The 24,681-nt window shown below is 49.9% G+C and overlaps 5 protein-coding genes across 5 annotated transcripts; all 5 read right to left on the bottom strand.

Annotated features, from left to right (window-relative positions):
- Positions 1 to 2,035: 2,035 nt before the first annotated feature.
- Positions 2,036 to 3,418, bottom strand: H6S33_006900 (uncharacterized protein; the record flags this gene model as incomplete). The annotated part of the gene is made up of 4 exons (XM_044838261.1): positions 2,036 to 2,732; positions 2,800 to 2,936; positions 3,034 to 3,176; positions 3,229 to 3,418. 4 exons carry the CDS (start codon positions 3,416 to 3,418, stop codon positions 2,036 to 2,038), a joined length of 1,167 nt encoding a protein of 388 aa, XP_044689718.1.
- A 525-nt stretch (positions 3,419 to 3,943) lies between these two features.
- On the bottom strand, positions 3,944 to 8,638 carry H6S33_006899 (uncharacterized protein; the record flags this gene model as incomplete). Its single annotated transcript, XM_044838260.1, has 11 exons — positions 3,944 to 3,955; positions 4,019 to 4,149; positions 4,205 to 5,276; positions 5,332 to 6,621; positions 6,684 to 6,788; positions 6,840 to 7,045; positions 7,098 to 7,520; positions 7,593 to 7,648; positions 7,716 to 7,945; positions 8,011 to 8,320; positions 8,430 to 8,638. 11 exons carry the CDS (start codon positions 8,636 to 8,638, stop codon positions 3,944 to 3,946), a joined length of 4,044 nt encoding a protein of 1,347 aa, XP_044689717.1.
- A 480-nt stretch (positions 8,639 to 9,118) lies between these two features.
- H6S33_006898 (uncharacterized protein) lies at positions 9,119 to 9,925 on the bottom strand (the record flags this gene model as incomplete). The annotated part of the gene is made up of 1 exon (XM_044838259.1): positions 9,119 to 9,925. The coding sequence occupies one exon, from the start codon at positions 9,923 to 9,925 to the stop codon at positions 9,119 to 9,121; it is 807 nt and encodes a 268-aa protein (XP_044689716.1).
- An 862-nt stretch (positions 9,926 to 10,787) lies between these two features.
- On the bottom strand, positions 10,788 to 13,423 carry H6S33_006897 (uncharacterized protein; the record flags this gene model as incomplete). Its single annotated transcript, XM_044838258.1, has 2 exons — positions 10,788 to 11,945; positions 12,083 to 13,423. 2 exons carry the CDS (start codon positions 13,421 to 13,423, stop codon positions 10,788 to 10,790), a joined length of 2,499 nt encoding a protein of 832 aa, XP_044689715.1.
- Positions 13,424 to 18,199: 4,776 nt separating this feature from the next.
- On the bottom strand, positions 18,200 to 20,165 carry H6S33_006896 (uncharacterized protein; the record flags this gene model as incomplete). The annotated part of the gene is made up of 5 exons (XM_044838257.1): positions 18,200 to 18,355; positions 18,414 to 18,604; positions 18,788 to 18,991; positions 19,048 to 20,011; positions 20,106 to 20,165. 5 exons carry the CDS (start codon positions 20,163 to 20,165, stop codon positions 18,200 to 18,202), a joined length of 1,575 nt encoding a protein of 524 aa, XP_044689714.1.
- Between the last annotated feature and the right edge of the window lie 4,516 nt (positions 20,166 to 24,681).

The raw sequence follows: 24,681 nt of genomic DNA, 5'->3' as shown, positions 1-24,681 counted from the left end.
TTCTTTCCTTTTCCCCGGGGGTTTTGGTGTTTACACTCCTTTTTTTCTTCTTTTATTTTGTAGTTAGCGATTGAATTGTATCGTGTCGAATTGAATAAATGCAATTCCGCAGCCAAGAAATTACAGTCCATCTTCCGCAGCCAACCGGCATATACCGTGGTGAAGAAACTTATAACTCCGAATGTAGTACATCAAGATGTGCAGAAAGCGTACGTACTCTACGTATGGTCCGTTCGGACTATTGATTTCATGCAGCCTCAACTAAAGTACTTCCTCAACAGCAACGGTAGGGGATTTTATTACGCCATGAGTCTCTCGATCCAAGTATCTACCACATATTGACACCAAAGGCTGCAGATGTGATCAATTGAAAGGAGGGAGGCTTCGTAGAACAAGAAAAAGTGTATGTACTTACCTGCCACGAACATTGCCCGATGCCCCGATCAGCTGAGTCGCACCCAATTGCACTTTCTTGTGGTTGTCACTACTAGATATAATTAGAAAAGAAGAGGATCGTCCAAATGTAGGTGACATGTCAACTTCATAGTTTCACTGCCCTGGAAGTGTTCATTGGATGGATGCATGTGCGGGAAGCAAGGCTGGGATGGCTGTTCGAGCCAGCATACGGTGCCAAGGCCAACCCTAACCCTACACGGCAGAGAACGCATGGAAAGCGCAAGCAAGATATTCCACTCGTAGGAGCTGAGAAGATTTCTGCTTTGTGTTTGTGGGGTTTCAAGTGTTTAGATCTTGCCTTTGAGTACCTGGTCGGATTAAGGCCTAGGCCCGTTGTGCAAGGCTCGGGCATTGAGCTGTCTGCCCTAAGTGGTTTTGATAGTTTAACCCTTTGAGGCGTGACATAAGTAAACTCTGGGGACTTATGCATATTGGACTGAATTCTGTGGTGTTTATCGCCGGATAATACATGTATATCGTTATAATACAACCATAAGGCTCGACGGGACCAAATGAACGCGCGAGTAGCTACGTGCATAAAATCATAGCTATGGATTTATGGATTGGGGCTTGGTTGGATTGACTTCGCGAGTTTGGCCTATTGGAGTAGCCCGCAGATATATAATCAGTTTACGCGTTGGTGGCCAAACGACGGGACTACAGAGTTCCATCGAAAGCCTTCGAACTTCTGCAGATTCAGGATCAGAAAAAAATTCACCTTCAGCCCTTAACATATGATTACTGACCTGAGACTAACCTGTTCCTATGGACGGATCTTCCCACCAAGGGGAGAAATGGTGGGGAGGTAAGCTTGATAGAGCAGAAGTTATTGTACTTGGATGGAATACGAATTCAAAGAAATCGTCTCACTCGAAAAGCGGGTGCACGAGAGTGAGTGGCAATCAATTGGAAAGAGGGGTACATATCGGGGGGGAAATCTCTGCTTCTTCAGATCAGGTTGTATACCCGGGTTTCTGGTGCTATACCAGTCTTTGTACCCAGATGTTACATTGCAATTATATAATATTGTTGACTCAGATATTATTTATTACCATGTCATGTGAATAGTTGTATGTATATACCGGCTGCGCTAGTTGTCGATGACGTACAAGTACATGTACCTGCATGCACTTGAGTTGAGTACATGTACTCGAGTTTGATAAATTTTATTTGACCAATATATGATGAAATTGAAAGATGCTACTTGAAGATCCCTATACGTGTGGAATAGATTTTTCAGGATTGGGTTTGAATATAAGACAGATGTAGCGTAGCTATTGTTATGTTGCCACGATAATTCGCACACTATATAACGTTCTCGACCACCTTCACATTCGGTCTTTGTAGGATGATATACTACTTACACAAGTGTGTATGGAATAATAATCTTGAGCGGTCGTAAAAATCCAAGCAGTTATGTTCTGGCAGCTAATTGTTAAATCTTCATATTCATACACAAAACCGTAAAAAACACAACTATAAGGCGCCTATATGTATACTATTATTGAAAAAGAAAAGAGAAAAAAAAGGGGGGGATTGAGCATACGTATATAGAAAAAGGTGGGGATATCTGGTGAACTCAAACCCAGGTCGGCGTGTATTCCTTCTCAACCTTCTTCTGACTAACCAGCGAACTCAAGTAAGGTCTCAAGGGGCTTGGAGAGCCCTCTTTCTCTTCATAAGACCCATGGCCCAAACCCGATTCATTCTCACCCCCAAGGTTGATAATCTCGAACACCTCATCATCTTCCTCATCCCTCAGCAACATCTTCTCCTCCATCTCCATCGCCCTGTGCAACTCCCTCACCTCCATAATCCTCTCCTTCCTATCCTCAATACTCCTTCCACCCACTATCTGGCTCGGCAGTCGAACGCACTTACACACCTTCGACCTCATCTCCGTGCTCGCCAAGTTCCACTGTCCCTCCGCGGCCCACACAAGCACGTGCATCACCATCACGTCCACCGCCCATGCTAAGTTCGTCAGCGATGCTGTCTCCCTCCCACCTTTGCCGATGAAGCAGGCGCCGCTGATAAAGGGGATGACGGCGCTGAGGAGTGCGGCCATGCCCGCGGCGGGAGAGCCGGGGTGGTTGCGTATGTTGCGGGAGAAAAGGGGCGAGGAGCAGAGGAAGGAGATGGCGAAGGTCGCTACGGTGCCGATAGTGAGGAGGACAAAGAAGGGGACGATCATGTAGGAGTACGAGATGGTGAAGACGCAATAGGTCTTTTTTCCAGGGCGCGGAATGTCGCGCAGCTTGAGGTAGGTTTCGACGCTGTGGTGTGTTTGGTGTTTGGTTAGCCTTTGAGGGTGGAGGGGGAAAGTGTGGGTGAGGGGGATACCTGAGGACTGAGAAGAGGCCGCAGGCTAGGAAGACGAGGAGTATGGGGGTGAAGACGTAGTAGAAGGAGCCTTTTGCACTAATCCGTTTGCTCGTACGGGTATGGCCTTTTGACACCATGTTTACAATCTCACGGAGCTGATTCGACAGTTTTAGCACCTCTACGTCTTCGGGGTGGAAAGAGGGAGAATAAGGGGGAGCTAGCCTTCTTGAAAAAGAAAAACCCCATGTACACCTTCATCAAGAAGTAGGCACTCATCATCGTCTTGGAAATAGTAGTACACATCACTTCATCTTTATTCATCCCAAGCCCGCCATTAATCAATACATTCCCCATGATGAAGTAGAGGACCGTTAGAAAAGTCATCCCGATAGCCACTGTGCGCTTCGTTAGCGGCAAAACCCCCAGCATCAGGGTTGTTGAACTTACAGGAACAGCAAGTTGTCACCTCTCTGAAGTTGTGGATGCCACGGGTCATCCAGACGTTCAAGGAGATTGTGCCAAGAATGCCGAGGATGAACAAGATATTCCCGGTGGAGTGGTTGAGGTGTTCTTGTTTGGTCTTCACTTTCCCTGCGCCGAGGACGATAAGGTTTTGTGCGATTGCGGTGGTATCCATGGTTTTTATATATCTCGGGCGGCCCTGTGACTGCAATAGGTGTCGATGACAGGATTGAGATTGTAGCGGAATTTGAAGGTAATGACAGGAAGAAGACTGGTAGCTGAGGTAGAGAGAGTGGATGGAGTAGTGGGATGATTACAGTGATGAAGTACTAGTTCAAGACTGTGACAGTCGTTAAGAAGCTAGTTGGGACATTTGACCCCGGGCTTGGCCATATTATTCGTTTTTTCAGATATGGCTAGCGTGAAATTAGTAGGCAAGCTGCATCATGAGCTAGCACTCGGTCTATAGGTCACGTGGCTAGCAAATTCAAGATGTGGAGGGATTGATTGGTTGATTGATTACTTAAGATGTGGAGGGATCACATATATGAAGGACAGGATAAAAAGACGTAGACTCTCTAAAGTAGCATATTTAATAACAATTCTACTTCTACGGCAAAGAAATGATCCCACTCCGTACAACGTACCACGTACACTTGTTACAAATGATTATCAAAGAACCGCGTATATGTGTAAGAAATCATTGCCACCACTGTGCGGAGATGATGTTAGCTAAAATACGGAGTAAAGACTTGGTATATAGGGATGGGAATACCATGGAGTATTGTATATTTCTATGGGTTTGGGGTAATGTAGACATCCCCGGTGATCCATCGAGTTTCACATTATTTTCTATGTGTAAACGGGCACGTTCACAGGCGAGGCGTGCATAATAAACCGGCGGAACTAGAGGTATTTAACGATTGGCAATGGTCACTTGATAAAAGAGGGCTATACGTACCCATGCTTACTGCCATAGTAGCTCTGCCATACCCGTAACAAAGGTTGTTACAGAGCTCTTGGAATTGACGGGCACTGAGCTTATTGTCATCATAGACTGCCACATAACGAGTAGGACGAACGGTCCCTTTAAGAGCAATATGAGCAACAAGAAAGATATCCTTCCCATTTCCGTTCTCAACAACGGTTCCAGGGACTACGTTTCCAGATCTGTCGCTCTTCTCTCCGGGGCCTGGGAAGAAACGTGTATGATGGCGCTTAATGCAAAGCACCACAGTGATAGGGGCGTTGGTAATTTTCTTGAGCTCCTCAAGTTCGGTCCTCAATTCCGACCCATATCCTCCTTCAGAAAGTCCGTCGCGGAAATAAATGATTCTTTCTGGATCGCGTGAGGTCTGTACTTTGTAGCGGTTAAAGAGTTCCTGTGCCATCGGCCTGAAGTGAACGATCTTTTGGTCCAAAGGGTCTTGTGAATCAGTCACCGCACTGAACTGTGCGCAATGCAAATCATAATTTGCCGAAAGCGCGACAAACGCCGGTGGCGGCGGAATCAGTCGAAGTTGAGAAGGATTTGGGTATGACGCCTCGCAACCAATCAGAAGGGTGGGCATACCATTGAGAATTGGGTCCTCAATCATTGCGTTTATTCCACCTAATTTAATGTTGATCTTCATCGCGACATTTCCAAAATATTGCCCTGCACCTCTGTCACCTTCCTCTTTAATGGCCATGTCAGCAAGCATACATTGCGATGCAATACCCAATTTTGTATCGCAAATCCGCTTTATTTGTGCATATAGATCTTTCTGTTCAAACTCAAGCAGAAAAACTAACAGATTTGGTCGGGCCCTTGTCTGGGTCTGGATTTTTACGAGAAGTTCGAGAATAAGTTTGGGTATGTCCCCCTGCGGGTCACAGACACTGGTTAAAATTGGGCCTGAGGGCATCTGGATTCCGTATTTCCTGAATTCTATGGAGCACGTTGTGGTAAGTCTCCTAAGCTCATGATCGCTCCTACGAGTGCGTGGAGCACCGGGAAAGTAGATTAGACCCCATTGAGTGACCGATTGCGCCTAACGTTTCCATCGTGAGCTTGATTCATAGTTTTGTTGCGTTCGGGAGTCTTACTTGATAGAATATTTTACGATCTAAATTCCAACGTCCCGGAACCCTTAGTCCATTGATTTCGGTTCCTCTTTGGTAGATAGGAATCACAGGTTTCAAAACGTTCGCCTCGACTTGCATGAACGCCGGGTTTACCGACACCCCAAACTCCTTGAGTACACGCTGCTTATGCCAACCAATTACCTTCACATTCTCCCAGATCTGCTCTTTGCGGGCGGGTGGCGGTGCAGTTGCGAACTTGATAAAATCTGAAGTATGTTTACCTTTGAGGGCCTCGGTCCAGCGCTCACCATCAGCAACATAACATAACTCTAACGGATACTTCCCCTCCTTTCTGCATACAACCATAGGTAGTTGTGGGAATCTCAGAATCATGTTATACTGTTGTCTGTAGTAATCTTCAACACTTATTGACTCCATCGTCATTGTTTCCTCGCCGGTAACTGGATCTATGTCAAATCTTCTCTTACTAAACATCTCTCTGGATGCGCCATGCTCAGTTAGTCTCATAACGCGCCTCACCAGGTCCTTCTTTGGACCTTCCTTTATGTGTCTAATTCTGAATCCAACTCCAATAAACTTCCTCACAATCTCCCTCAGTCTCTGGGGCTCTGCGTGGTATACGTCTTCAGCATGCAGTATATTTATATTTGCTAAACCACAAATCGCATCTAAAAAGATGATACCAGGTTTGATGAATGTTGCAGTTATGGTATCCACATTGACAGTGAGTTTCCCAAAGCGTACAGCGATATTTTGATAGAAGCCGCGCCAGGCTTCGAGAACCCGGTTAGCGGATGTGAGACTTGATGTTGTTTCTGGCGTACGATGGAAATATGCTGTTGATTTATTGCCATGGCCACTCATAAATCTTTTTGATGGATCGGCACGTAGAAGAGCATTCAGAAATTTCAAGCAGATTTCAATCTGATCTTCCTTGCTGAAATCAGCGACATCATCTAGTGAAGTGGTTCGACAACTATCGTTGAGAAGCCATTTAATAAATGGGTCTGTACTAAGTTTTCCAGTGCAGCTGATGTCGATGTTACAGCCAAACTTTCTTCCCGGGCGGGATCCTGGGAGTTCAAGGCGATATCTAAAGGGGTCAACGGGAAATGGTAGCTTGTCTGTTGACCATCCAATGGAGACACCATCAAAGACAAAGCCATGCCCAAGAATATTTTTTATCTCTGGATTCTCCATGACCTTTCTTACCATACTCGGAGAGCATTGTTGAATCTCGGATTCGTCCAAATATCCGCCAGACCTCCTTGGATCGCCAGTAACCCGGATCTATTTGTATTTGTGAGCTTTGCCAACATCCACTGCAAGGGCCTGTTTAAAAAAAAACTTACATCATATTGGAAAATATCGATGCATGGAAGCGATTTAACTTCAAAGTGATTTGTGAATACTGTGATTCTTGAATGACTACTGGTGTTCTCGAGCCTACGAGTTGGCTGGTATTTCAATCAGTCATTTAGGCCGGTATTAAGAATCTAGAGACTTACTAGCTTAAGGGTCTTTCCATTTATAGTATTTGAAACTTTTTCCGGAAGTTCTCCATCTGCCCCAACTACCCTTGGAGTCAAATTGTTGTTATTGCCACGAAAGTCTCTGGAGTAATCGCCACCGTTGCCCCTATTATTTCTCTGATCATGAACCCCGCCATCTCTATTCCGTCTCAGATCACGAGCCCTACCATCCCTATGGTCATCTAGACAATAATCAATTAGATTAACTCATACCACTCCCGAAGCTTAACTTACCAAAATCTACTGCCGGACCATTCCTATCATATGGGCCACGGCCATGTGCAACTCGACTCTCTCTAGCGACACTCTGTGGTTGATTTCTTTGAATATTATGGCTATTCCCTTGACCGCTCCCTTGGTCGTTCTCTCGACCGTTAAAATTATTTGCAACGAAATTTTGAGCGCGAGCGACATTCGCCTCATCTTCACTACGCAATGCCTGCAAATCATGGGCAGCATGAATGCTGTTTCCACCATGCGGACCATGTAGACCACGAGCAGAAGCATTGCCGCTAGTAGCAGGAACAGCTTGAGCACTATATTGCGGATTATGGATACTATTTGCAATAGAAGCTATGGGATTGTCGCTAGAGACTGGAGTCACTGCTCTAAGACGTTGCGCTGGTGCCGCACGGGCTGTTGATGGTCCATTGATGCCTACATTAGGGGGGCTATAAGCACTTTGATGGGGTAACGGCCCTCGAAGGCCAGCCAGCGGTCCATTGATACCTGTAACAATATCATATGCTGTGGTGGGAGGGCTGTTAGAGACTGGAGTATTTGCTCTAGGACGTTGTGGTAGTGCCGCAGTTGTCGGACCATTGATGCCCGTATTGGGGGGGTTGAAAGTACTTTGGTGGGGTAATACTGCTCGCGGTCTCGTTGACAGCCCATTTATACCTGTATTGGGAGGATTGTACGTGCTTTGGTGGGGTAACATCCCTTGCGGGGCAGTTGGCGGTGCATCGACACCAGGCATCGCTCGTGGGACACTTCGTGGCCCATTGATACCTGCATTCGGGGGGTTGTAGGCACTTTGGTGGGGCAATACCCCTCGCGGGGCAGGTGACGGCCCATTGATACTTGCATTAGGAAGACTATAAGCACGTTGGTGGGGCAATACCCCTCGCGGCTCAGTTGATGGTACACTGGCAGCTACCGTAGAGGAGCCGTAAAAACCTTGGTATGGTGCTCGCGGGGCAGCAGGTGGTATATTAGCAGCTGTCGTAGGGGCGTTGTAAGAGCGCTCATGGGGTAACATTGCTCGAGGGGCAGCTGGCGGCCTAGGTATCGAAACATTGTAGTGGCCTCTTTCCTGTCTGGGTGCATATTCTTCTGGCTCGGGCGTGAGTTCGTGCTGCCAGTGCATTGAGCGGGGGCCATCTGGTGGGTTTTCGGGTGTTATGCTTGGCTCTGAGGCGGCGGTCTCGTCGGAGGATGAGCGGACCCCCAAGGAGCTGTTGGTGTGTTAGTGGGGGCATGATGAGATGAAAGAAAAAGAGCGGTGATAGTAGGAGAAAGAAGAAGCTATGGCCGCAGCTGCCATAGTCTTGTTTCCCATCTCACGCGGACGGCTTCATAGGTGCGAGATAGAGAAGATGAATAAGGCGGGAACAGGTGGAAAGCAGAGGGGGTCTAAATACGAACCGATCACTTTCAGTAAAGTACGCATTTTCGGCGACCGCGTGGTCCTCTCGGTCTCTGACCCTGGGGTTCACATCGCGGGCGGGCGATTCGCTGCGGGTACGCCGCTTACGGCGTGTTCGGGTGGACATGGCAGCAGTGGGAGTTGCTCTTTTGGTTTGAGTTGATCAAGAAGTTGGATGGGTTGGTGTGGGTGGGGTGAGTGGGTGGTGTGGGTGGTGTGGGTGGGTTTGGATGGAAGGAAGACTTTATGGCTTTTAAGGGGAGAGGTGGGGCTTGGTGGGGTAGTGAGATCAGAGGTGGATTAGATGGGATGGGAGGATCGGAATATGAGAATTGGAGAGGCATTGTGGGTGGGAAGGTGGTGTGGGCGTGGGCGGAGTGGAGGTACGAACATAGAATGAGCTGGGGGCGGGCAGAATGAGCGCTAGAAGAGAGTAGACTACATGCTACGCCATACTGAGTAGGTTCATTGCTCTTCCATTGAAGTAGAAATTTTATTAGATTACTGTTCTAGAGAGCTAAAGTCTACGTGCCCACACAATCAAAGTTGGGGACTAAGCAGAAAGGGCGAGTGATCCATCGTGATCGCCTATTAATTTGTCAAGACACTACCTTCCCAACCTACGACTAAGTTTCTTAAGGTCCCGTTTTGCATCGCGTTTAACCTTTTTACGCTCTTCGGCCTCAGCTGCAATATATGTTAGAGCCATCAATGGGGCCAGGGCATGGAACTTGCTATCATAATCCTCCTTCGGATCTGCGTCGTAGGCGTCAAGGTGCGCATCGTCAAAGGCAATCTTCTGTAGCCGTTTCTCCTCTTTCTCAGAGGCGAGGCGCTCAGCTCTACTTATAGGGCTCTGTGGCATCTGGTCTTCTTGCAATTGCCAGTCCGTGGCCTCTGTTTCTTCGTCTTCGTCTTCACTCCCGCGATCAGACTCCTCCGCGTCGCTCTCTTCTTCCTTGTGCTCCTCCTCCTCCTCCTCTTCTTCTTCTTCATCGGAGCTCTCTTCTTTTAGTCCTGTGGTCTCTTCTTCTGGTTCGTCTTTGATGACAACAACGCCTTCATCCTCCGGCTCTGCTTTTACGACAACACTATCCTGCTGCTTGGTGCCCTTCTCCTTCTTGATATCCTTTTCCTTCTTGATACCCATTTCCTTCTTGATACCCTTTTCCTTCTTAATACCCCTCTCCTCCTCCTCCTCCTCCTCCTCCTCCTCCTCCTCCTCCTCCTCCTCATCATCATCATCATCATCCTCGTTATCATCCTCCGCGAGCCTCCTCCGCTCCCTCGACCTCATCCCATACCGCCAAAGATGCCTCAACATCGCCGCACGCGCGGCCTTATGCGTGCTCCTGTGGAAGTCCTTCTGGCAGGTCGGGCTGGCGGCGGTGCAGCGGACGGTGAATCTGTGCATTGGTGCGCGGGGGCGGGGTTTGGTGGGTGCTTTGGGCTTGGTCGTGAGTGCGCGGGGCTTGGTGGTCGAGTTGCGTGGTTTAGTGGGTTTAGTAGTGGAGTTGCGGGGTTGCGTGGCGAAGGAGGGGGGGGAGGAGGTGGCGGAGGAGGAGGGAGTTGCGGGCGGATTTTGATTTGGGGGGGGGGGGGGTACGGGAGCGAGGTGAAAGAGGTCGGGGTGGTTTTTGTGCTTTGGCGTGTGCTGCGGGGCATTGTGGTGGGCGGGGTGTTTTAGGGTGGTGTTTTGAAGGTGGAGCTGGAGATGGTGGGTTTTGGAGGTGTTGAGAATGGGCGCGAAGCTTGGGGAGACGCGACGTGATGGGTGCGGTGCCAAGACATTAAAGTGGGCGGTATCGTGACAACGCGGAGTTGGGGTTTGAAACTTTGTTTGCAATTGTTGGGTGTGCAATTTTGGGTGGGTCCGTCCGTACATTGAAACGGAGCGGAAAGGTGCATACATGTAGATGCAGTTAAGTAGAACCTTCTTTTGATCAGACTCTGTTTCGGCAGCCTGGATTGGTTATTTTAATACTTTAAAGAGGAGTTTTGAGGAAGACGAAATGGAATGGTTGTGCTGCTCATATACAAATTAGCTCATTCAGACTGGTTTGGGAGGACAGCGATTGACTAGGACTTGAGATGCCAATGATCACGCTGCGTTAAAACTAAACAACCTATCTAAACCTAACGAAACAGGAGAAACGCAAAACAAGGCCAAAATAAAGAAACACAAGAAAGCAGAAAGAAGAAAAACCTCACACCGTGATGCAATCCAATCCAATCATGACTATACCATTACTTCCTCCCCACCACTCTCCCTCTCCCTAAACCTCCCTACACCACCTCCCCAACCCCCCCCTCCCGCCCCCCGCGCCCCCCCTCTCCACAACCCCCCCAATCTCCCCCAACCCAACCTCAACCCTCCACATCCCCTCCGCCCCCGCCCCCCCCTTCCCCACCGCCGTCAACAACCCATACTCCGCCAACCGCTCCCACGCCCCCCGCGCCACCTCCCTCCCCCACACCCGGCCCGCCACCACCCCCGCCGCCGCCGCAGCAACCTTAACCCCCCCAACCAGCCCCGCATACTCGCTGTACGCCATCGAGAAATTGCACGTGTCGGTATCACTCACGACGTCCAGCCGTGCCGCGGCAATCAGCAGCGACAGCTCAAGATCACTCAGCCCCGACAGCACGCCCAGGATGCTGTCCGGCTCGGCGAGCGCCGGCGCGAACGCGGCGGCACCGGGGAGCGTGGCGGCCGTGGGCAAGGCCGAGACGGGGAGGATGCACTCGTTGAGGAACGCGCGCACGGACGCGGAGCGCGCGAACGCGCGGCGGAGGTGCGCCTGGAAGGCGGGGGTTGCGTGGAGGGCGTCGAGGTGGGTGTTCCAGTGCTTGTAGACGGCCGGCGGGTTGTAGGTGGACGCTGTGTCGGCGGCCAGGGAGGGGCGGACGCGCTCCCAGAATGCGGACAGGGTGGCGGGCGGGTGGAGGTGGAGCGTGCGCTGCGAGAAGCGGGACTTGACGCGCTTCTCGAGGGAGTGGGTGATTGTGAGGTGGGTTGTGGTGCCGATGACGGCGATGGGGGCGCTGCGCGACTGCGCGATGTCGAAGAGGTTGTAGAGCAGGGTTTGGCGCGGGTGCGTGGTGAAGAGGTCGAATTCGTCGAGGAGGAAGATGACGCTGAGGGAGGTTTTGGGCGGGGCGGGGGAGGCGTGCGGGGTGCTGGTGCTGGTGCTGGTGGGGGTGGTGGCGCCGAGGTCGTCGGGGTGCGAGAGCATGGCGAGAATGGTGGTCAGGGTGTCGGCGAAGGAGGTCTTGGGCGTGTCCGCGGCGGGGAGGGCCATCTCGTGCCCGAGTTGGCGCAGGATCTCGCGCAGCGCGAGGCGGTCGTCGGTTTGGTGGAAGCCGGTGAGGCGGACGGTGTGGAAGTCGTGGGGGCGCTGGAGTTTCAGGTCGGCGATGGCGCTTTCGACGAGCTGTGCGGGGGGAGGGCGGTGCGGTTAGCTTTGCGTATATAATAATAGTAATATAGTAATATAGCAGTGTATATTGTAGCCAATGATTGAGATGTGCGGGAAATGATCAGAGAGGCAGGTGTTTTGTGTGTGCTTACCGTAGTCTTGCCGCTGCCGCGCGCGCCAATGATCAACATCGAGTTCCCCTCCCCCGCAGTGACCGTCTGCTCCAGGAGATTCCGCACATGCGCCTCCTCCTCCTCCACGCCCACGAGCTTGACGCGCTCGCGCCCCATCAGCTTGGGCAGCAGGTGCTTCTTCAGCGCCTTCATCGCCGCCTGGTCAAACCTCTTTGCCGCCGCGCCACCGCCGTTCTGCTGCTGCTTCTTCTCGGGCGTCTTCCGCGGCTCGTCGTCGTCGATCGCGAACGGATCCTCCATCCCGTCCAGCTCCACCGTCTTCTTCGCCGGCGTCGGCATCGAGCGCCGCCGAGAAGCCTTCTCCCTCTCCCGGTCCTTCTGCACGGTTGCTGGTGGCGCCGCGGCGATCCGTCCATCCCCGCCGACAACGTCCTCGTCGGGGTCCACCTCCTCCTCGACCACCACCTCGACTTCAACCGCAATGTCCTCGTCCTCCCCCTCCGCATCCGTCTCATGCACACTCCCATACCCGCCCCTCGCAGCAGCGCGCACCGCCGCACTCGGCGTGCCGTCCTCCTCCGCCGGCAGCGCGTCCGCGCGCGGCGCATCCTTCTTGCGCGCGCGCGGCGGCTTCGAGCGCGGCTTCACCGTGGTCGCGGGCGTCGTGGGCAGGTCGACGGCCTTGGCGGCGACCTTGATGGGCGACGAGCGCGTGGTGTGCGGCGAGGAGCGCGTGAGCGGGTCGGAGTCGGACTCGCCGACGGACGTGCGCCGCGACTTGTAGGTGATGCGCGGCTTGGGGCGGCGCTTGGGCGTGGGGTTGACGCGCTGCGACTGCGATTGGGAGAGCTCGTCGGAGGAGGGGGCGTCGCCGCCGTCGCTGGCGGCGGCGGGCGGGAGGGGGAGGGGGAGGGCGGCGGCGGCGGCGTCGTCTTCTCCTTCTCCCTCTGCTTCCGCTGCTGCTGCTGCTGCTGTGTCGGCGGGCGGGTTCTCGGCCGGGGCTGCTGCTTCTGGAGCTGGAGCGGCGGCAGACCGGCTCTTCCGCGTCGTGGCGGGGGTCTTGCGGCGGCCGCTGCTGGCTCCTCCGGCTCTGGGCGTGGACGGGGCTGCCGGTGTCTGTGGCGGCGCCTCCAGTGTGTTCCGCCGCGGTCTCCCGGGCGCCCTCCTACCGCTGCCAGCCTCTGCAGTCGCCGGCGGTCGTGTGCCGGCTTCCCCATCCCCGTTCTCGTCCTGGCGCTCCGTCTCCTCCCCCGGGGACCGCGTACGCGTTGGGGGCGGCGGCGTGCCCGAGGCGATTCGCACCCGCTTCGACGAGGACGGCTGGGCGGCGGTGCCGGGTGTCTTGCGCTTCGGCGGCATCTATGGCTGTTTCTGTGTGTGGCGTGCGGGCGTTATGTTAGGGTTGTGGAGATGAAAGTCGGACTGGTGCTTTTCTGGGGACTTCTGTGGTGTTGAGCTTTGCTTTTGAGAAACAGCTGGATGGAGGTGCAGGGTTAGGGTTGGGTGGGCTTGGCGTGGGCCGAGTGAGATTTGGAGATCGGAATTGCGGCGGGGAGATGAGCGTTTGGGAACGGCTGTTTCTGGGGGGCGTTTCTGGTCCGCTCGTGTTTTCTCTTTGCACGGGAATGTGAGGCGGGCCTCTTGACGGCTGGATCGGGGAGTCAAGCTAGGGGACAATGTCGCTTTGAGGCGCTAAACATCACGCATGAGAATCAATTGGTGTTGGCGCAGAAGTGGAAGTACTCATAGCGCCGCAGCATATATCGACATCTTGGGGACAATCTTTACAAAACAGGGCGTTGTGAAAGGAAAGGTAGAGTTACCAAGTTATAAACTAGGATCCAGATGAACCTGGTGGCTTATTACTTCTCTTCTTGGTATACCGGCGGCGTAGTTACTGGCCATGAGATCCATCGATGGGCATGTGCTAGCTTGTATGGCCATGGATGGAGATGTCGCCCGATAGGCTGTGTGGGTTTGAACCCTCTGTGCTCTTGCATGTTTAAAGTTGCACAGGTAGGTGTGCACATGCAGTTACAGCTATATCTTGTCTTGTTTCCTATGCAATTGTCAGTTGGCAATCTAATCTGTCTTCTGGTTTCTTCGAAGAGAGTGTCAAGAGACGTTACCATGCACACGTTTACATGAAAAGAACAAGTTGTCGTTGGTTGTCAACTGTCCTTCATCCTCGCTCGGTGAGGTCGAGAGACCAGAGTTGTCCGGTAGATAAACACACAAACGTAAATATGTGAAAACTTGTCATCAAATTAACAAGAGTATTTAACCACTGCTATCTGCCTCATCCTCCTCCATCTCCATCATCAATGCATCCGCCCCCCACGAAGGTTATGTGACCATCATAAAAAGCTTAATCATGATCCCCGTTATGAATGATCAGCACTAAGCCCCACTTCACCATCTTCCAGGCCATTCCTTGCCTCCCGTTGTTGGCTCCACTTCGTCAATTTAGAGATGCACCCGGGCCCCACAACCATTGATACCCTCCCCTTGGATGGGAGCCGTGAAACATGAAACGGTTTCACCAAGCCAGCCAGTGGAGTACCTGCTTGCATATGTGCCAGCAGCTTCCCCACAGGCCATTGGTGCATTGGAATTATACCGGGTAGATGACAACGGCATTCCAAGGGTACAATCCTCCGTCCAATACCTTATATGACGGGTGATATGACAGGTGACAAGGGGAGCTTAGCCAAGCAGCCCCCAGATGGCGGTATCGGCCTCTCCGGCACTCCGTGGTCCCTGCATGGGGGGGGGGGGGGGTATAGACGCATACGATATATCTAGGTTAGTAATCCAGCTCCACTAGCACCCACTATTGTTACCGCAGAAACAAGATTTCCCCATATCGGCTTGCAAAAAGCGACGCGGTGGGGTGAGACCAATCGGAGAGGCTCAGTGGCTCTTTACCTAATAAACTGACACATGAGAATCCCACTGTGCCACCAGGAAACCAGGCATTCAGCTCTATATCCAACCTACACTGCATATGTGGTGGTTTGTCTATTGATTCTTTTGAATACTGGTCAGAAAATAATTATTGTGGGCTTTTTGGTGGTGGGGCACATACCCCTATTTTTCTTAACAGACATCATGGACGAATCGATTACACTACGTTGATAATCCCCTCTCTTTTGCCCTCCTCCGCCGACTTCAATTACCGACGGCCGTAAATACGAATATTACTACTAGTAGTATGAGCTACCAAGAGGCCTCCGGAATTACAGTCCGTGTACTAACGACTTGCAACATGTAGGCCTTGATGAAATGGGTACTTGAGAGATCTCTTGAGTCGACAGTTCAGCGGGCCCCACTTGTCATTAGAAAAAACACCTGAAACGCACCGACATGGAAGAGCTCTGTGAACCAGTAACGAAGCCCTCCCGAATTGGAGGCACAAGCGGTGTCAAAAAGCTATGGGCATCCACAAAGGTTTTTCCTGGTGCTACTGCTGGAAAGGATAGGAATTAGGAAGTAGTTATCATGCACATGCTGCCTCTGGAATAGTGCCCGTGGAGATGCTTCGATATAATTCAGACTCGATAATTTTATAATTACGCAGGCCGGAGTCCGGAGATGCGACTGATGCAGAACGCTATTGATTAGTGCGAGTGAAGTCGCGAAGATCCCTCCTCACATCATGATCACTGACCGCTAGCTAGGGCGTGGCCCCCCCCTCCCCGGCCCCCATCTTGGCCCCGCAAATGCATCGTCGGTTAGTATAAACACCACTGGAGAGTCCAGACCAACTTCTTCTACCCTAGCCCTACCTATTTATTCCCGCAAGAAAGAAAAGAAAAAATCATAAAAAGAGGTTAAGGGCAGGGTCCACAGAGAGATGGAAATCTCATACATCATGTATTTCACAAATTGCACTCATACATCATGTATTTCACAAACTGCACGTACAAGAAGAATGCCGAATTCCTATGACAAATATTTATCCAGGAAGGGCATTGCTACTCTGAATCAGGGTCAAACTCACTCGAATTTCTTGATCACAAGAAATCAACCGATGATGTGAAACCAAGTTACATAAAGACATACTCCTACAGCACACAGCGAGCAACCCAACCCAAGCCCCAAGAACTTTTTCTCATCACTCGATCCGTTGAAAGGAATGCGGCATACCATATATGCCATGCGTACATATAATAGGTAGGGTCTTAACTAATCAGAAACCACGATTTCCAACGCCTAGTGCAGTGTAGCGGCTACGCAACACGGCAATCATGTCCAGAGGGAGGGGAATAATAGGAGCTGCAGAGCCGGGAAGGCCGTCGAGCTTATTTCTCATGTTGCGTCTTGAGGATATTCCTTGGCCTACCGATACATGCACATGGCATGTATGTACTCTAGGGCCCGGTCTCTAAAACAGCCCAGCGGTCTGTCCCAGCCGGAGAAATTCCCCGGCGTGAGTGCTGGGGGGGGGGGGGGGGGGTCTACTGGCTGTACCCTAGGTCCTCTCAATGCTGAACCCTGGCTGACCGCGTGGTTGGTGCTTGGCCCCGTAGCGTAGTGTATATATTATGATATTATGGGGGGGGGGGGGGGGGGGGGGGGGGGTGGTATATCATATGGGACCGGCCTGTTGGTTAGTTGCGCAGGGGAGACACCACGTGCTGGATGTACGGTGGCGTTTTTTTAGTTTTTTTTTCATAGCTAGGTTGGGATTTGCATTTGCATTTGCATTTTGCAATTTGCATTTGGGGGGATTCGATTCTTTACTCTACTGTGAGGTGCGGTGCGGTACAGTACAGTAGTCTATTGTAGAGAGAGAGAGAGAGAGAGAGAGCCTAGCTAGCTGGCTAGCTACGTAGAGAGACAGAGATCAACGTCAAAGAGCAGGTTGTGGTGTAAAAAAAAATACCGCAGTGCGACGGATTTTTCTTGACGTGCGTACCAGTCAGTGGAGATGTACTAGTAGTAGAGATGGTTTATATATATATCAACCTTGATGCCTGGAAGGTTGGGGTCGGTATGCTACATACAATGTACCTACCTACCGGTACCTGACTACGGTACGGTACGGTAGTGATGCCTCTTCTTGACAGTGTGTGGATACTATAGAGTTGGTTCGGCGTCCTCACACTATTGAATATCACTTCACTAACGGGCCGCGGTGTGGAGCTACAGAGCAGAACGGAAAAAGTAGACTTGTATACATATATAGTATATACATACAATGCCGCAAATTAAACCAAGCATTCATTTTCATCTATGTAATTATAATCACCTCACCTCACACATCACTATATTCAAACGCACCAAGAGTATGTAGTACTATGTAGAGTAGTTAATATCGTTAAAAAAAAAAAAAGCTTGTCCTCTATTATTAACCCCAACTTTCCCCAAAAAAAACCCGTTGTTTTTCACATACACTTTTTGAAAGAAAAAATAAACAAATTTCATAACCCCCTTCCCCGCTCTCCGTCACAACTAAGCACTGAACCCCCCCTCTTCCAAGTCCTACTGTCTGGCCAGCTCCCCCCCCCCCCCCCCCCAAACACCGCCTTCTAATTTGATACACACACGTACAACACACAGACACAAAAAAAAAAAAAAAACGCAAACACCAAACACTCGCGAGGGAATAGTAGTAAGCACAAGTTCAGAAAGCTCATTGATACATCATACAACAACGACCGCTCAAGGAGAAGGAGGGGTGAATAAAACGAGAAGGGGGAAACCAAAGAAACGGAAATGGAAAGAGAGAGTGTGTGGGGCGCAAAGGACACGCCAAATACTCGTAAAGAAGATGGACGCGGAGCAAAAGTTTGATATGCTGCTGCTACTGCACAAAAAGGGAATCATGAGGCGTGCGACATAGGAGAATATGATAACCACAAACAACCAATGATGAATGATGATGAAGATGATGATGATAAATGATAAATGATGACCCAAGAACTCCTGAATGACCCTAAAATCCCAGGAGAGAATTGTTTCGAATGAAGAAAAAAGAAAGAAAAAACCTAAAAATTTCTCATCCCGAGAGACTAGAAAGAAGGAAAGAGAAAGAAAAAAAAAATATTAATTAAAGCTCCCGCCTACGCGGGTTTTCAAAATGGACAAAAGAAGCGGATAAAAGGAAAACAAAAATTCAATGTCTAGGGGTCATCTTGGGACATCACCATTGCTGGCTGGGTATCTGGTTGATCGACTTAAGGTCCTCTCGGGAGCCCCACCTGAAAGGGCATTTCGCTCATCTTCGAGAATGTCGCCTGCAACCTCGATATATTTATGAGTGCGAATAAACTTAGGTACCGAGTCCTATTACCAGAGAGTCAGTAAAATAGTCACATGTCATTTTGTATGCTGTGAAACTTACTCCTGCCATAAGCTTGAACACTTGCTGTTGTGCCCTGTCGAACAGGGTCTGCACATCCTTCAAGCTGCTATACATCGACTCATCATCTTTTGCAACTGCCCTTGTCATGCGTGATGCCATGTCCTGGCGGAGGGTATGGTCGATGTTAAGCTCGCAGGGGGAGCCTGGTGCCAAGAAAGCGTTATAAAGACCTAAACAGAAGGTAATTAGCTATTTATTCCCGAAATATAGAAAAAAATATGAATAGAGTGCCGAATTGCATCGGGTATCATAACTTGGGACTCAATGAGGTAGTCACCAAGAGAGATTGCTGAAACGTGTGACCGGGGTAAAATGTAAAGGGGGGTAAATCTCAACGGGATGGTGTAACATACCATAAGCAGCGGCTAGTGTTTCACGTACAGCATCCGGCTTTGACAGGTCAATAGCATGGAAGTTGTGGTTGAAATCTTCAACATCCAGGTAAAAGGCCAGATTCTCCTCGCAAAGAGTTTCCCGAAGGAATTCGCGGTACAGTAATCGTAGCGCAGCGTCGTTCAGGATAGCAGTCAACCGAGTTGTGTTTGTTTCACGCTGATCTATGACACTGTTAGAATCATGCATCCTCTTGGACATGGCACTGGGGATAGCCTACCTCTTGGGGACTGGTCGTCTCTCGCTCTCACGTTTGACCTCGCTCTTTGGGAGCCATCAGCATTCCTCTCTCCGCTCTGCAGGCTCAACCTGTCCGACTCAATCCACCCTGCAACCCTTCTACCTTTGTCTGTGAATACATAAATGGCGTTCTTGGTCGGCTGGAATTGACTTGCTTCCGGGTTTTGATGAACGTAGACCTTGTCCTCTAGTACGGACTGGATAAGACCATGCTGAATGAAGAGCCTTGCAATCTCATTGGTTTCACGCGCCTCCACTGTGGTACAGCAATCCAGTAACCAATCCACCGCGCACTTCCCGGTAAACGAATTCTTAATCACTTTATCATAAATCTTCCGCGTTTCGGCTAGCTTTACACCCGTGATCCCATCATGATACTCCGATACCGAGTCCGAGTCCGAGATGGACACGTTGGCCTTAATGTTTGGAGTAGATCCGGCAAACCGTCTGAAGATTACTTCTGTGGTGGTTTTGTCCTGTGATAACCTGTCGGTAATTGAGTCTCTCTCGAGAATAACCAGACGCATAGTATTGTAAGGTGACTGTAACAGTCTAACAACATGCTCCTGTTGAATTCCATTCCGCTGGCAGAATCTTTCCAGGACGTGAATCCCTTTCGGGGTCAATTGCCATAGGGAGCCCTTTGGAGGAAAGTACTGGACTGGTTTTGAATCAGCAAGCTCGATAAAACGAGCATCCATGAACCTCTGACACACAGAGCGAGCCATTTCCTTAGCCATCGAGAATGTTGTTGTGGTTGTTGTGGTAACAATCCGAGATGGGTCCTTGGGATCTGGCATCCGATTTGACTGCGAGAACTTCAGGGAGCCGAGATTGTTGATCGCCTCCTCTGAGGTGAATGAGAATGCGTAGGTCTTGAAACGAACCCGGTGCGAGTTCAGTGGCAGACTGACCATGAGGGTGGAAAACAAATCCTTGAAATCCTGTTCTCGAAACGCCTTAATTAGCGTTGAATAGAGTTGTCAATGGTAAGGTGCATATAATGAGCACGCTGGAGGGGCAAGGAACAAGACTTACCCTTGTGAATGGCCGATCATCGTTCGTCATTCGGAGTAACCTGGAACTGGTTTGATGCATCTTGTTTGGGGGGTGAGTAATTGTTACTGCGTTGGATCCTTCACTTGAGGAGATCGGCTTTGCGAGTTTCGCCAGGTTGGCGGATGAATCTCGCGATTCTAGGAGAGACTCTGTAGAAGAGTTCCTCAATTTTCTATGACCGGTGTCGTTAAAGAAGTTGAACGAGAGTAGAGAATCTCGAACGGAAAGCGAGGCTCTGTGTCCGGCAGCTATGGTTGATATTGTTGGTGGGGGTGAGATATTTAAATATTTATTGTTAGGTGCTTATGGAAGGGGTGTGAGCGAGTGAGTATGAGTGAATATACGACGTGATGAAAGGGGGCAGTGAATGAATGGGTTGATGATGTTGAGAAGGAGATGAGTTGTAGCGATGAGTGTGGGAGTGTGGGAGTGTGTGAGTGTAAGTGTAAGAGTGAGGTGAGGTGTGGTGTGTGTGTGGTGGTTATTATGGTTGTAGTGGTTGGCGTCTGGGCTGGTTAGTAGTAGTAGTAGTAGTAGTAATAATGGTGGTGGTGGTTGTGTTTAACAGCTACAGGTTTCGAAGAACGATAACCAAGATGCTTCTGCTCGACGGGGGAAGACGAGGGTTTTTGTTGAGACTCACTTGGGATGCAAGTGTGAAGATAAACGATCAGAACCACGTGGCGATGGCGACGACTTGCGGGGGGGTGGAGCAGTAGAAGTAGCAAAGGGAAAGGCGGGAGAAACCACCCCCAAGCCCAGTGAGTTAAAGGACCTGCGCAGATGGACAATCCACAAGCGCACAAGGCTTTCTTCCTCCCCCCGGCGGTGGAGGGGCTACCGTTGGTGGGTCCCACATGCACTCTCACTCCTGGCCATGTCCCGGTCCTAGCCCTTGTCCTGGTCCCAGCCCAGCCCTGCCCTGCCCCTGGTGGTTGTAGTTGTGATGGTGGGTTGAGAAGTATGTAGGCATGTAGGTACTGCTCTCCATAGGTGTGTGTGTGTGTGTGTGTCGTTTTGCTCGGCGGTGACGGTGATGGTGATTGTGACTACATACTTGGTAGGTAAATGATCCCAGAAATAGCTTCCTCTATTCAGTACTTCGTCATTCACCTGAATTATACTTATAAAACTGACAAAGCCAGCTGGAGTATTCCCATGCTGTTGTTGCCTGTCGCTTTCAAACTTAGTTGCAACGAGGGCGGTCGACCTGTAAACCCAATCACAACTAACCCCACTCCCCCCATCAAAAAGCAACTAAGTCCGCATCCACGTTATTGAACGCTTCCTTGATTGGATCGGCTCGTTCCCACAAAGCCCTTACTTCAAGTTCTGCTGGCCCATTCCGCTGAACAAGCCGATTTGAGAGTCTCCTGGAGTAATACTTTCATCGCAGACCTACTCTACACGTTATTACTATTCCACTCCCGAGAACGGAGCCCGCTGCCGGTGACCGCTCTACAGGGGCCGGTGACCTCAATGCCCGTTCCCAACTATTGAACGGCTCGCTCCGGATAATGCAAACAACCATCCATACGGGGTCTAGCAAGCTACTTACTTCCCTTGCGGCGCACATGGGATACCGGAATTGGTAATGGGATATCCAGTTTTGAATCAAGCAAGGTGCTCCGTTTTGAAAGCTCCGATTTTCATGAGAGTGAAAGAACACCTTCCCGCTATATTTTCCCCAATTCACTGATGGTGCGGCAAGCAAGGTCATGCAATTCTGAGCAGCTAAAATTGGGGTTAATCGAAGCTTGATCCAGTTACCCAGATTTCGGCCTCCAGTGGTCTACTTCTAGAAGAACTTACTCGTGCAGATGTGGTCATCTCAGTTCGATCGAAAAGGCTTGTAACTAAGCGTGTGGTTTCCCTATTATCAAAGCATAAAACAAGAAGGGGCAGTAGTTTCATTGACTCACTCACAAATCGCATATCCTGATCTCCCATACCGAGAAACTGTAGAACAGGATGAAGTGAGTGGTCCAACAACCGCCCAATTCTTAACTTCAGCCCACCAACTAACTCATCTCGCGAGACGTCTTTAGTCACAAAGCCTTAGGTTCAGTCGCCAAATGATAACATGTCACCGAAAAGTCTCCGCCTCAGAATACTTTCCCGTGATGAGATTTCCCCTACATGTCGCAAGCAAATTCATTTATTTGTATGTACCCTTGGGACTTTGATTTGTCTGTGCGCATACGAAGTTTTGGAGTCGGTGATGCCCGGCGCAGTAAAGGTTTGGGCTCGCCAAACACAACAAGACCTTTATTTGGAGTCCATATGAGACGCTTACTACTCTGCTACACATCTAGGGAAGGTAAGGGGGATATTTGTCTTCTCAGAGATATCTGCCTACGTCAAGTGTCTCGAACTCAGTTGATTTCCTATAGAAATTGCACAGACAGCGTGAGAAATCGCCGAAAGGGCAATTGGTTCGTTCAGAAATTTCAGAACATGCGGCAACCTCTTTCGAACAAGGCCCCAGCATAAAGGGGTGCGTAGAACCGCTACAAAGGATTAGTAGTTACCAAGATTAGACTTAACAAAGCATGGCAAAAAAAACATGGCAAGCACGCATCCATCCGCATAAGCATACACGTGCTAGGCGAGTCAAAGGCCTGTCTAAACCTGGCACAACATGATACGGGTTGAGAGCACATAAACAAAAAAGCAAAAAAGCAAAAAAAAAAAAAAAAAAAAAAAAAAAAAAAATAGACAAAAATTTCAGACCGCCGCCCGCCCTCGGAAAGAAAAAAAAAAAAAAAATAGGTAGGCCGAGCGGGAACAGACGCAAACGGGAATTTATTCGACCGATTCACGATCGCGCACTCGGCAACGTTTTGCAGTTTCTCACTCACCCACCGGCTACAGTTGCAACTGTGTTCCTAGAACATGTCTTTTGATATACCATCACGATACAATACCCTCGACTACATAAAGCAGAAGTAGGCATGGTACATACACATGTTCCAGCCATCGGGGACGTCGGCGGAGTAGTCCCAATCCCTCTCGACATTCCGAATCTCCCCCTAATCAGTAGAATTGAACCGCTACCGAGGGAGAACTAATCAAGTAGCAGTAGGCTGTATATCAGGACCTGGGAGAACACCAAAAGTGACACCATCAGCCAGAATATAACTACAGATGAAACCTCAAAATCAAGCGCTGAGACTCATGTGGGATGGATGATGCAGTGCAGCAGACGGAAGGGTTCGAGGATAAAATGGTTTATTCCCTTTTATTCGTTTTACCCAATTATTTTTATTTATTTATTTTCTTCTATTTTATTTTTCCTTTCTCACCACCACCTCCTTCAGCCGGTTGAGAAATGGGAAATTTGGCCCCACGTTCCGATGCTCGTCAAGGATCAGCCCTGCAGCCATCTTCAAATGAAGGCCTTGAACTTAATCCTCTATGGGACATCAGAGAAGCAAATCCAACGTCTCACGGAAGATTTCAAGACGGGAGAGATCATACAAATGTGCACAAGAAAACGCAAAATGAACCGTGTGGTTTGAGCCTTGAACCTCTCTTTCACTCTCTCACCCTTTTTTCGACGAAGCTCGTCCACAACAAACAAATTGGCAAACCTATCCTCGGGAGTTCATCTAATAACGTAAGCATCTCATTCACTAGAGCCAATAGGGCTGCTATTGCCGCTTCCCGTCATATCCTTGCACCCACGCGATACGAAGCACGAGCAATGAATCTTTTTTTTGGTGGTTGTTTTGAAACGCAGTCTCCATCTAAATTTTTATTCATGCTTAACGGTTCTCCGCTGGAACTCGGCAAGCAAGCAGCCAGTCATCGCTTTCCCACATGGCCCAATTTGGGGTACAGCAGCAAGAAAATCACCAACTCCTGGTACACCGCTGTCACTCGAGATTGCTAAGCCGGTCATTACATCGGCCATCAGCCATGTGGGTTATGCTCTACTACGGTATGGGTTATGCTAACCGTACTATACTTTACACACACTGCATACAACCTACATCAGCCTGCATATGGCAACCCTATTGGCAAATTCCAATACTCCCTACATACTCGGTATTGTACCTACCTACCATACCGACAATCACATACCAGTTGACCCCTCCCTCCTCGCTCGAGCGGTGAGAATCCAATGACAGGGATAAGCTAGATGGGGTCATCAGGCAGGTCAATACGATGGGGGAAGGGGATGCCAAACTCAACCGGGAAAGATAAAACGGGAATCTATTTATTTATTTTCCACATGGAGAACCGAAAATTACCTGTGAACCGCTCCTCTCGCCCCGCCAATTCCCAGGAAACTGGTAGATGAGAAGAAGGCCAGCCATCAGAAGCAACAACAGTATCTAACTCTCCTCTAGCACAAGGTAAAGAGGAGGAGCCTAGCCACATCGTGTATAGGGGAAAAGGGGGGTCCAGACCAGGTTTTGTGAAACACGAATAAAGAAGGATGAAAAACAGGATAAAAACCGAGCTAAATCCTGCCAAGCGGGGGGGGGGAGTCAGGTCAACCCGCCAAATATCTGCTTCCCCGCTAAAGCGCTTTAATTAAATATTCTCC

Source organism: Morchella sextelata (assembly GCF_020137385.1).
Source record: "Morchella sextelata strain SCLS chromosome Unknown scls_21, whole genome shotgun sequence".
Classification (NCBI taxonomy): Eukaryota; Fungi; Ascomycota; class Pezizomycetes; order Pezizales; family Morchellaceae; genus Morchella; species Morchella sextelata.
This window is presented reverse-complemented; position numbering and strand designations above follow the sequence as displayed.